This window comes from Vespa velutina, chromosome 1, assembly GCF_912470025.1.
Source record: "Vespa velutina chromosome 1, iVesVel2.1, whole genome shotgun sequence".
Classification (NCBI taxonomy): Eukaryota; Metazoa; Arthropoda; class Insecta; order Hymenoptera; family Vespidae; genus Vespa; species Vespa velutina.
In genome coordinates this window covers 7,900,986-7,913,181 of record NC_062188.1, presented here as the reverse complement: position 1 = coordinate 7,913,181, position 12,196 = coordinate 7,900,986, and the positions used below count along the sequence as shown (strand labels likewise).

At 25.0% G+C, this 12,196-nt stretch overlaps 2 protein-coding genes across 15 annotated transcripts; both read left to right on the top strand.

Annotated features, from left to right (window-relative positions):
- The first annotated feature begins 2,074 nt into the window (after positions 1-2,074).
- On the top strand, positions 2,075-9,510 carry LOC124949063 (nuclear distribution protein nudE-like 1-B). 7 transcript variants are annotated; one of them, XR_007100956.1, is made up of 9 exons: positions 2,075-2,155; positions 2,767-2,939; positions 3,227-3,517; positions 3,705-3,841; positions 3,916-4,098; positions 4,545-4,666; positions 5,015-5,223; positions 5,793-5,863; positions 7,493-9,510. XR_007100956.1 is itself a non-coding variant. In XM_047493602.1 (8 exons), the coding sequence occupies exons 2-7, from the start codon at positions 2,854-2,856 to the stop codon at positions 5,180-5,182; spliced, it is 987 nt and encodes a 328-aa protein (XP_047349558.1). In that variant the 5' UTR covers positions 2,087-2,377; positions 2,767-2,853; the 3' UTR covers positions 5,183-5,223; positions 5,793-6,456. The 7 variants fall into 7 exon arrangements, 4 of the variants coding, with proteins under 4 accessions (XP_047349558.1, XP_047349580.1, XP_047349570.1 ...); XR_007100955.1 differs by having other exon boundaries at positions 2,087-2,377; XR_007100958.1 differs by lacking the exon at positions 2,075-2,155 and adding an exon at positions 2,387-2,645.
- On the top strand, positions 9,339-12,019 carry LOC124948999 (SET and MYND domain-containing protein 4-like). Of its 8 annotated transcripts, none has more exons than XM_047493454.1 (6): positions 9,339-9,481; positions 9,648-10,760; positions 10,848-11,128; positions 11,184-11,342; positions 11,418-11,561; positions 11,645-12,019. In XM_047493454.1, exons 2-6 carry the CDS (start codon positions 9,692-9,694, stop codon positions 11,897-11,899), a joined length of 1,908 nt encoding a protein of 635 aa, XP_047349410.1. In that variant the 5' UTR covers positions 9,339-9,481; positions 9,648-9,691; the 3' UTR covers positions 11,900-12,019. The 8 variants fall into 8 exon arrangements, 6 of the variants coding, with proteins under 6 accessions (XP_047349410.1, XP_047349422.1, XP_047349407.1 ...); XM_047493466.1 differs by having other exon boundaries at positions 9,346-9,481; positions 9,657-10,760; XR_007100936.1 differs by lacking the exon at positions 9,339-9,481 and having other exon boundaries at positions 9,611-10,760; positions 11,425-11,561; positions 11,721-11,862.
- Positions 12,020-12,196: the final 177 nt, after the last annotated feature.

The following is a 12,196-nucleotide window of genomic DNA, read 5'->3' as shown; positions in this document are numbered from 1 at the left end:
TTCTGAAGATAATTTGCTCTACTTTTCTTGCTATCTATCCAAATACTAATTCGTGTGGTGTATATAATGTAACTTCATGTACACAAGTATTACATGAGAACATCGCAAGGTCTAATCAATTATCCGAATCATTATTATTTTTTATGAAATCTTTTAAAAATTCATCTAATACGTGATGTGATCGTTGTATGGATCCGTTTGAATATGAATGATATGGAGTGGTCTGGTATTATAAATATATCTGGTTTATTCTAAATTTCTTTGTTATTGCTTTCATCAATCAAGATAAAAAGTTAGAGCCTTGATTTATTAACATTTAACCATCCGCTCTTTGAAAACAAAATTTAAGTGCACGGCCGGCAAAATTATGTGTATTATAGAAGCTGTCCTTTTTCTAGAAAAATTAATGTATTTTTCGTAAAATACATTTTTAAACAAAATATTTATATTGGGTTTAGTTATATAAATGTCGAAAAACAATGCATCGCCGGCCGATTACCCATAGTAGAGAAAGAAAACATTAATGTGCTGCCGGACGATTAAGTATTAAAATTTCTTTTAATAACACGAATTTACATATGATATTTTTAATTAATACGTCTGTGATTTCCTCTGAGGTACAAATTATATAAGTATATAATTACAGTATATAGTACGTACTTAATACGTAATTAATAAGTATATAATACATATATATTATATATATATTATATATATTCATTCTATAAAATATGATTTTGTTGGAAATACGCAAAATTGGATTTAGGATCGGAAATAGTAGATTTAAAAGAACGCAGCGGTTTTGGATTTGGGACTACCCCGAATGAACTAAGAACTAAGCGTAATTTTAAGTATAGTACTTTAACAATTATGAGAGTAGCAGAGAACGTAATAGTATTATTATGTACGAAACACGAAATGTTTAATTAGTGTATTTATTCTTTTTTAGTTTCTTTCATGCGAATGTTTGTCCATATTTACGCGTGTTAGTTTAAACATTAAAAAGCGTAAATGAACAAATCAAAGAAATTTACGAACAATAGACTATTATATATATTGCTTGAGAAATTTAAACATTTTTTTATCTTTTGTACTTTTCCTCTAAAGCTGCCAATTGTATTTTAAATATTTTAAATACTTATGTCATTTTTTGTTTTTTTTCCTTTTTCTTTTTACATAAAATATATTGCTATTATAAAAAAAAAAATATGTAGGCTCCTGTATAAGAAGCATAGTTTACTTTGAAATAACTTCGAAACCTTCCATTAAATAAAAAAACAATAAATACCATTATATTTTCCTATTTGAAATCAAATGACTTGCCTAAATAATTTTTCTTAAGGATTGCCGTTTCCGAGATAAAAGAAATTTTTAACATTTTATCTTGAATATAAAAGATAAAATTAAAAAACTCAAGATTAAAAAAAAAAAAGAAATTCAAATATAGAGAAATGTTTTTTACTTATATATTTTTCTTAGTAAAATTAATAGTACTGGTTGATCAAAAAAAAAAAAAAAAAAAAAAAAAAAAACAGGCCGAGGGAGTTACGAACACACGATTTTCTATCTCGTAGAACTATATCTTAGTTCATTAAGTCAAATTACCATTTGAATACATTTTGCTGCCGTGATACTAAAGTGTTGTATACTTCAAACATTCATTTCTGAACAATTGCATCATTTCTGAATAGAATTTATTACTTCTATATCAATATTATATACCTAGAAAATTTCGGCAAAATCGGTGATCAGATTCTGTATGTCTTGTTTATTTTCCTTGTCAGAAGTGTCATAACATTTACACAATGCTGCCTATTCCCGAGATCTCATCACTTTTTAAACACACTTCATATATACTAACCAATCAAAATGACTGGTGTGTTAATTGTTTTTTTTTAAATGTTTATTTTAAAATTTATTGCACGTTTTTTGAAGTCATCATATTATATCTTTCTATTATGTATGTATAATCACTTTTATAAATTCTTTTGTTCCTCTCCTTTGTTTTCTAAAATAGATATGAGATATATAACCGTAATATATCGGAGTAATTGCCGGTAATCTAGTATTACATACTTTATGGCCGTACGGTGGCTCGTCGTTGCTTGATCGTTAGTTCTGTATGTGGCTTTATATATCTGCCATTTTGCTACTGGTAAACATATCGTTCTCTGATTTAAATACGACTATTTCTGTCAAATGTTACATATTAGTCTCTTCTGCAAGGGTTCGCTCGACGATCTTGTCGAGTTAACCTTTATATTTTGCGCATAATAGAAAAAAAAAAAGAGGACAGATTCTGAGTTCTCGAACGATTACACTACCGTGCCAGTTTTTTATGCGTTGCGGTATTAAGAAGTGATTCATTTATTGCATGGTAATGAAATTTATGTCATATACATGTGTGACTACGTTTTGCATACCAAGAATTTTTTCAAGGTTTTCTACATTTTGAGTAATGTGTCATCAAACACATAATAATATATTTCGAACGACGCCTATCATTTTCATTTATTTTTCTTGTTATTTGTGTACTTTCTCTCTAAATCCTTTCTATTGCAAATTGAAACGCAATATTACTTAACATTAACATTATTATTCATAAATACGTTATTTTTACGTAATTTATCAATGATGCTTTATAAGTGAGTATATATAAGATGCTGTTATAGGTATAAAATTGTTCATGTATCCTTACCTTTAATATCATTGCTATACTTATGATTCAATGAATTTTAACTTATATGTGTCTGTTTGTTTTATCAGAATGCTAACTTCCTACTGACAAGACTATAGAAGAACTAGTATATATTTGCAAAGTAATATCTGAGGTTCTTTCTATTAACTCTCAAAATGATGGAAACCGATCCTCCTCAATTTTTGTCAAAAGATGATGAAATTCAATATTGGATGGATCTTGCCCATCAGATGCATCAAAGGTAAAATATTATTTTATTTATATTTTATGAATAAATATAGATAATCAATGGACAGTTTTTCTAAAATATAATTAATTTATATTAAAGTATGATAGAATTCCACACAATATAAAGAATCCGTGTTATAAGAAATTGCGCTATACAAATCATATGGATTACATATTGACTATGAGTATGAAACCTAATTTCTGACTACAGTATAAGTGTCAAATATAATTTAAAAAAGTTTCCTATAACACGGAATATAATTGTTATATTATGGTTGCCAATAATTTGTTAAAATATAGAAAAGAAGATGTTGAAAGAGAATTGGAAGAATTTCAAGAAAATTCTCAAATGTTAGAAAAAGAATTAGAAACATCTTTAGAACAAGCTGAAAAAGCAAATAGAGAATTAAGACAAAGGAATACACGACTTGCAACAGAAGTAGAGCAATTAAGAACAAGATTAGATCAACAAACTGCGGATTGTGCTATGTTTCAGTCACAAGCACAAGATTTGCAATTACAACATGAGCAATTGATGAAATATATCAGAGAACTGGAACAGAAGAATGATGATTTAGAAAGAGCACATAGGTATGTAATAATGTTTATAAAAAATACATCATATAAATCTTATGAATAAGATACAATGGTATAAAATATTGCTTATATAATTAAAAATAAAATATTATTTACAGTTATATTATATAGTCATATGACATTATGATGTATATAGTGACTGCTGATACATATATTTATAATGATTCATTATATATTACAGGGTAAATAGAGTAACGGAAGAAGAGATAGAAGCTAAATTTAACTTGGCAATAGAAAAGAATGCTTTACTTGAGTCGGAGCTCGATGAAAAGGAAGGCTTAAAAGTCATAGTACAAAGATTAATGGATGAAATTAGAGGTTTGATAATAATTTTATATATCTTTTCTTTCTTTCGTACTTAATACTATTATTAATTTATTATAATTTTTTAGATTTGAAACAAGAGATTCAAGTACAAGAGCGACACCAACCAGATAATGATAAGACAGCAGATAGAGTTCGTAATCTTGTAGATAGTAATAAACTACAAGTTGAACTAGAAACACATACACCACCTTCCAGTCCATTAGTTTCACAATCTATACCTTCAAATAACACGACTCCATCATTGAAAAGTAAGATTCATAATGCTTTTCGTAAGTCTAGACACGTACTTTATTTTGGATCTAAGAAAAAGCTTTCTGCAAATTTATTAAAGTGAAAGTTTATGTTTTTAAAATAATTAATTATTAATGTTCTTGTTAGTTATTACTTTAGAGTAATTTATATGAAATAGGAATTGACTTATTCTGTTCCTCTATATTTACTCATTATCATGAATTCTCCAATTTTGCATTATTAAGATTATGTATTATTATAAATAAATTAATATTTGACTTTATATTAAATTGTAAATATAAGTTTGCTACATATTAAATAAAAATTATTTTCAAGCTTATATTTTTCCAGTTTTTCAAGTTTATGTATGCTTTTCATCTGTTTATTTGAATATTAGATTGTATTTATATAATTGTTCATATTTAATTTGTACAGTAATATATTTTTTCTTATTTACTATTAGTTGGAAATGGAGTAGTAGGGGGTGTAATTGGGAACAACAATAATAATATAAATCCACCGTTGGCACCATGTACCAGAATATTAGCGATGAATATGATTGGAGACCTGATGCGAAAAGTTGGAGTGAGTACAAAAATTGAATTATTAGAATGCAACAGATATTTGTAATAAAAAAAAGAATGCTGTTATTAAAGCTTAAAGCATGGCCTGTATTTTCTTGTAACATTGTAAATCTTGTGTATTTGTCTATATTATTTTTTGTATATAAATTAGATTTTATTTGGAAAAACTATTTAGGATAACAACTTTATTTTATTATTATTACTATATATATATTTATATATATTTATATAAATTATATATATAAATATTTTTAATAAATTCAATAAAACTTTATTTAATTGATGATATTAGTATCCTTTTTTTTTTGTATAAGAATGTAGTTGTTACTAGTAGCCGGTGTTTTGGTAGCTTGACAGATGGGTCTGCATGGACTGTAGGAGGGTGAAATGCACTTGTCCAAATGGAAAAAAATCAAATACCATTCCAACAAATAATGCACCATCGATTCAAGTTTATACACCTACACAGTGTATTAGGCAACAACCTAGACCAGCCAAATGCAGACAATCTTCGTGATACCTCATCATTAAATTATTTTCCACCTCCTTATAATGCAGGTCTTTATTCGTTTTTCTTCTTTATATTTTCTTTGATTCCATTGCTTTCATGCTTATTTATATCATCAATGATATTTAAACAATTCTTTCTTTTTGTTTGTAATACTGAATATATAATTCTTATCTCAGTATATTTCTTTTTATATACTAAATAATAAATTGCTCATGCATGTTTTGCTATATGGCTTTGAGGATTAGGATTGATGTATTGCATGTTTTATTAGGATTATTTTTTGTTGTATTTTCTATTTCTTTCAGTTAAATAATGTCCAGATTTAATTATTTTTACAATATAAAGAGAACTAAATCATTAATATAAAGAACTATGCTGTATTAACACATTGTATTTGTTCTTATTTAATATTATTTTCTTATTAAAAATCTCATAAAGAGAAAATAATAAATTATTTAATTAGAAAATAATCACTCTATATAATTAAATTATATCAAATTCGGTAGTACATTTTATTTCTATTTATTCTGATATATTAAAATTTAGATTAATGTAATTAACTTTTGCAAGGATATTTATGAAATACTCTACTGATAATAAAAATTTTTTCATATAGGCTTTGGAAAACAAATTGAATACATGCAGAAATGCATCACGAGAGGACCAAGCTGTACGTGATCTCTACAGGTAACATTTCTATCAAACTTTCACATGGAATTGTGCTGTTCTTTATTTGTACTGTTACATAACCCTCAAAAGTAAATATTATGTACCTGCAAAAATTTTTATGTATAAAATGTAAAATATTCAAATTGCATAATTTTTTTGGAACTAATCAATTGGAAAGGTACATGATACTGGCCAAATAAAATAAAGTGTACTTATTGTTAAGTTAATTTACTTTGTATACAATTTCTAATGCTTTTTATGAAATGGTCATAGATTTGTGTATATTTTAAGTTTTGTACTATCTTAGTGGCATAGCTTTTCAATTTCTTTCTTTAATATGAAAGAAATTAGATAATACTATCTCAGTTGCATAGCTTTCCATTTTAGTATTTTGAACATATTTTATAAGACTGTATAAAATATATATATAACAGTCATAATAATTTTCTAAATAAACTTTATATTTTTTATATTTTTGTTAGTTCTGAAATTATTAGAATATATTTTTAATTTCATTTTCTCATAGACAATATATTACTTTTTTATATTTCTGTTGTTAGAAAGATAAAGATATTATATAGACTCTATTATATGAAGATGTAGAAGCTTATGTATCATTGCATTTATGTATTATTTTAGAATAATTTTATATTTCTAAATTAGAAAATTATTTGAATATTAAAATGATAATATATAATATAAAATTCTTTGTGAAAGGATAAATAAATTCTAAAATTAGAATATTTGGTAAAGAATTTCACAATATAATATATTATTTTTTATATTTTGCAGATTATATTTATTATTTGTTAATATAAAAATCTTATAAATATATATTCAATACATATATATTAATTTTCTTTTTCTTTTTCTTTTTCTTTTTCTTTTTTCATAAAATTAATTTTCCTTTCACAAAAGATATGCTTTATTACACACATTAAATGCTTGTTGTATGCTTATTTTTTTTTATGTATGTGGATAACATCTATATAAATATTGATCCAAAAATATCATATCTGTTTATTGTAATGTGATATTAATCAAAATTTGTTTACGAAAAAATTATGAAATTTAATTTTATGTTATTTACTTTGTTAAGTTATTATATAGCGTATTTTTTAGTAATTTATATTTTATTATATGTTAATATAGAATTTGTTATAAGTAAGAGTTGAGCCACTAATTCCAAGATATACTTTCATTGTGGCACATGATCTTGTTTTAATATATAACCTAAATTATAAATATCAATTTTGCAAATGCAAAGAATATAAAAATATATGTGGCTCAACTAATAATCAGATATTAAATCATTGCCAACATGTAGTGCAAGTATGGTTTGTTTAGCAGTTACAATACATCATTTGCATGAATTTTGTTTAAAAAAGAAAAATGATTTTTATTCTATTTGTCATATTCGTGTAAATAAAAATGAATATCTAACTACTGCATAAATATATGTTAATATTATATATTAATATTATAAAAAGTGTGTTTCTTAATAATTTCTCATGTATATTTATGCGGTAAGTTGATGATTGTAGGAAATAAATAATTTACTATACTAAAATAAATGAAGGGTAGAATTGAAGTGTTTTTTTGTTAAAATATAAAAGTAACAAAAAATTGTTGCATTTGTTTAATCAGGAGTAGACGACAAGTGAGAGGCGCAGCCTCAGGAAACAACAACCACATTCGATTGTAACAAGGTATTTTTATGTTATAATAAGCCTAAACAAATGTGCAATTATGTTTAAAAATGTTTATTGCTTTAATAAGAATGTTTATTAATTCATAGATAAATTATTAGAGAATGACATAATTGTGTCAGTAAATACATCTCTATACGTCTATTTTGGACAAAAAATATTTTTTACTATAATGTGACAAAGATTTATAACTAGAATTTGGCATATTTATTAGATTTATTTGGTTATAATTACTAAAACAAAAATTTAATTTATATGTGTTAATGGAACGCGCACGCGCGTAAATAAATTCTTTATTATATAACTAATTAACATAAATACGAATGAAGGCTAATATGTGCTATTTGATATCAAATTTGAGTATTTTTCATTATAGCAATAACAAACAGATATATTAATAATTTTTCTTTTTGTAAAACATTTTTATAAAGTACATTTAAATTTAATTGTGGAATAATACAACCCTATTTTAAAATAATATAATAAAAATTTGTAAATAGATTAGTGCCGTATTATGAATATTAAGGCAATATATATGGACTGTTTTAGTTATTTATATTGTAGTATTAAAAACTTAATTTAAATAAATCAATCACAAATGTTGTTTTTAATATTTAGTTTTAATTTCATTAAAAGAATTGTTTGTTATTGTTAAAAAGTAATGTGTAATAATTACAATGGTAAATTATTAATTTATTGGATATACATAGACATTATATGTATCCATATAATTTTTATGATCATAAGTTTTGAGTATACTTCTCTATTATATATTTCATTACAACATCGAGAATAATATATGCATATACTATATATATATAATATATTAGTATATACACTCTGCATAATGTTGACAATATCTTAATATTTTTTTTAACAATTTATTTTATTGTTTATTTGTAAGTTGTATATTGGTGCCATTAAATTTATAAAAGATAAATTTCATTATATAAACAATTTTTGTATTATCATAAATTGTTATATTTCATATGCAAATTATGGTATTGTACTTCAATATACTAATGGAATAGCAAAAAATATTTTTATTTCAATGTATTTGAATGTATTTTAATTATAATACAATCTATATTTTCTGTAGTATAAGATATTAATATATTCACACTTTTATTTATTTTTTAATATCATACACAACACATGTTACTAAAGTATTAATTCTAGAAATACATTTTTTCTTCATCAATGTAAAGATATATTAGAAGTTACACGTTAAAATAATGAAAAATAAATCATGGATATCTTTCAACTCAATAGAATCTAATTACAACTGTTATTTATTTACATCTGTTTGCTGATAAATAAATTTTCTTGAATTGAAAATTTAATATCCTTTATGTCAGAACATTTGTATTAAGTTATATTTAGGTAACTATTGACAAAAACATTGTAATAACAATAATAATAAAAAAATATCACGTGTTAAAAAAATAGGAAAATATTATAATAGATAAAATATTGGGATTACATCTGTAAGTGAATAATTGCATTTTATTTACTTTTGCATATTCAAATATTCGTTCAAATATTCGAATGTTAGATGGCGCTCATCTTCATTGTGGCGGATACCACCCAAAAGCATTTCTTCGGTTTTTGTTTCTTCTTGCTTCTTTTGTTTTATGATTGTAAAGTTAACACTATACCGTCCGATGACACCATAGTGGTGTCGTGCGCAAAATAGTAGCCAATGGTCGGCGACACCACAGTGGTGTGTACATAATATCGCTCAGTGACCGGCGACAGCACTTTAGTATCTTTTGTGTTTTGTTGGTGTTTTGTTTTTTGTTTTTATAAGTTTTGTGCGACAAGCCAAGTAATCCGAATTAGCGCTGCCGGCGCCAAGCGAATACATTTTTACGAGACGTGCGAACGGCATAGTGTTAAATAAGAACAAGGCTAATTAAAAATAAAGGTACCAAAATATTGCTTGGTCTAATACTATTTTTTGGAAACACTAATATTATTTGTCCTAATATCATTTTTATAGAACACACAAATTGTGTTATTTTGTTTATATTAATTTATATTTATCATAAAATATATGCAATGGAAACTTCTCATTATTTTAAAAATTACAGTTTTTACAGATTTGTTTATTACATTTTATTACATATTTGATGATATGGAAATTCTTCATGAAATACTTCATAGGCGTATTAAGGAAGCGAATAAAAACTTATGGCTGACGAATAAGTTCAACACGTTGAAGAATGATGAAGAACGTGTAATATTTACTCTCGAAGTAATGCAACAGTTCAATGTAGTTCCTAAAATAAAAAATGTGCCAAAAAGTCGCTTAGATTCGGAAAAATTTAGAAAGGAGGGAAATAAGTTGTTTCTTACAAATCCTCTCGATGGGCATAAATGTATTCAAATATTGCAATTATATACAAAGAGTATAGCTTATGCAAATCCTTCGTCAGAAGAACTTGCTTTAGCTTATGCTAACAGATCTGCTATTTTATTAAAAATTCATAAGTTTAGAAAATCTATTCAAGATATTGATAGAGCATTATCTTTGAATTATCCTGATAAATTAAAAGTCAAATTATATATACGTAAAGTAGAATGTTTAGTATCAATTGGAGATTCTTCTATAGAAGAAGATTATAAAGCTGCATTGCATTGGTTGGAAAAGATGTCGTTAAATGATCTTAACCAGAAAAATCTTCAAAAAAAATTACAATATTTATATGAGCAATCAAAAAACATGATAAAAAAGAATACGAAAAAGCAGGAGAATCAGTATCTTTTTGAAGTTAAATCTCAAAACATAGAAATTCCGTGTTCATCAGATGCAATAGCTATTAAATACAATGAACGTTATGGAAGACATGTTGTTGCTACTCGTGACATTTCTCCTGGTGAAGTCATTGCTTCAGAGAAACCTTATTCTTTTATGTTAACACCAGATAATATTTATACTCATTGTTCAAATTGTCTGGAGATTTCTTTGGCAAGTATACCTTGTGATCATTGCACTTGTGCCATGTATTGTTCAGAAAAATGTAAGTTGGAAGACTGGAAGAAATATCATGATATAGAATGTCCTGTATATTCAGTATTGTTTGAGATTTCTAATTATATTAAGTTTGATCTATTTAGCGCAAGACTTGCAATACAAGCAATAAAAGAATTTAATAGTTTAGAAGATTTACGAAGTCTGATTAAAGAAATTGATGAATGGGATGGTGATTATAAGTTATTACATAATTTTTGAAATATAAAGTAATGGTATTAGCTAATTTTTTTTTCAATTTAGTAACTATGTGTTATAGATCCTAGAACAAAAGGTTTTAGTTCTGATAACAAATTTCACAGTGATAAATATAGAAGTATATACAGTCTCACGACAAATACTGAAAAAAGACTACCAATTGACCTATTCAGAAAATCTGTAGATGCTTGTATTATTTTATATTTGCTTGCTACACGTACTATGATGTTTGGGGATAAATTGGAACATGAATTATCTGCATTAATTAAAAACAAAGATGTTACATTAATTGGTGGGCTTATATTAAGGCACCAACAAATAATACCTACTAACATTCATAGCGTAAGTATTTGCTTTTACTGTTTTCTTTTCATATTGTAATTGAATTATATTACAGTTGGATGAAGAATATGGTTTAGATGTTAGAGAACGAGGTATTGCAGCAATGGCATTTTATAGTCTGTTTAATCATAGCTGTGATCCAAATATACTAAGGTATTCAAGATCTACAAATATGATTATATGTGCTGCTTATCCTATAAAAAAAGGAGATCAGGTACTTATTTATTTTTAGGGTCTTAAGAAATATTTTGTTATGTTTTTGAGAATTATAAACTTAACATTATCTTAGATTTTAGATAATTATGGTCAGCATTATGCTATAATGGTAAAACAAAGAAGACAAGAGAAACTTTTAAAACAATATTATTTCAAATGTGATTGCATACCGTGCAAAAAAGATTGGCCTTTATATTGTAGTCTACCTTCTTTCGAAGTATGTACAATTTATAAGTTTAGGTATATTATATAGATTATAATTTTTATTTTTTATAAAAAATCTTTTCTCTTAATATATAGGATTTAGTAACAAATCTATATGATAAATCGATTATTATGGCAGCTTTAAAAAAATTCGATACTTATGTGTGTTTAGCAACTGTTGGTGAAGTTCATGAAAATTTTTCGTATATAATACAAGATTTATTAAAGATGATACAAATATTATATGATCATGCTCCAATGCCTTGTAGAGAAATGAATAAGGTTGTGGAAACTGTAAAACGTGTATATTCTTTAAGTGGCAACAGATTTGATTTACCTGTGATAACTTAAATAAAATTTATATATAAAATTATTTTAAATTATATGATATTGTATAATTTTATATTATTAAATATTATATATTATAAAATTTATAAATAATTGTATGTATTCTCATTTGTTTCAAATAAATAATATACATACACACACCACATTGAACACAAATATTATATTTTCTATTTTGCTTAGTTTGTATATTTTTTGTATGTTAAATACTATATAACAAAATATTTATAATAAAACATTTCAAATGTTCACAAATCATATTTTTTAAGAAGATAGACATTATAGTTAAAATATTGGAAAATA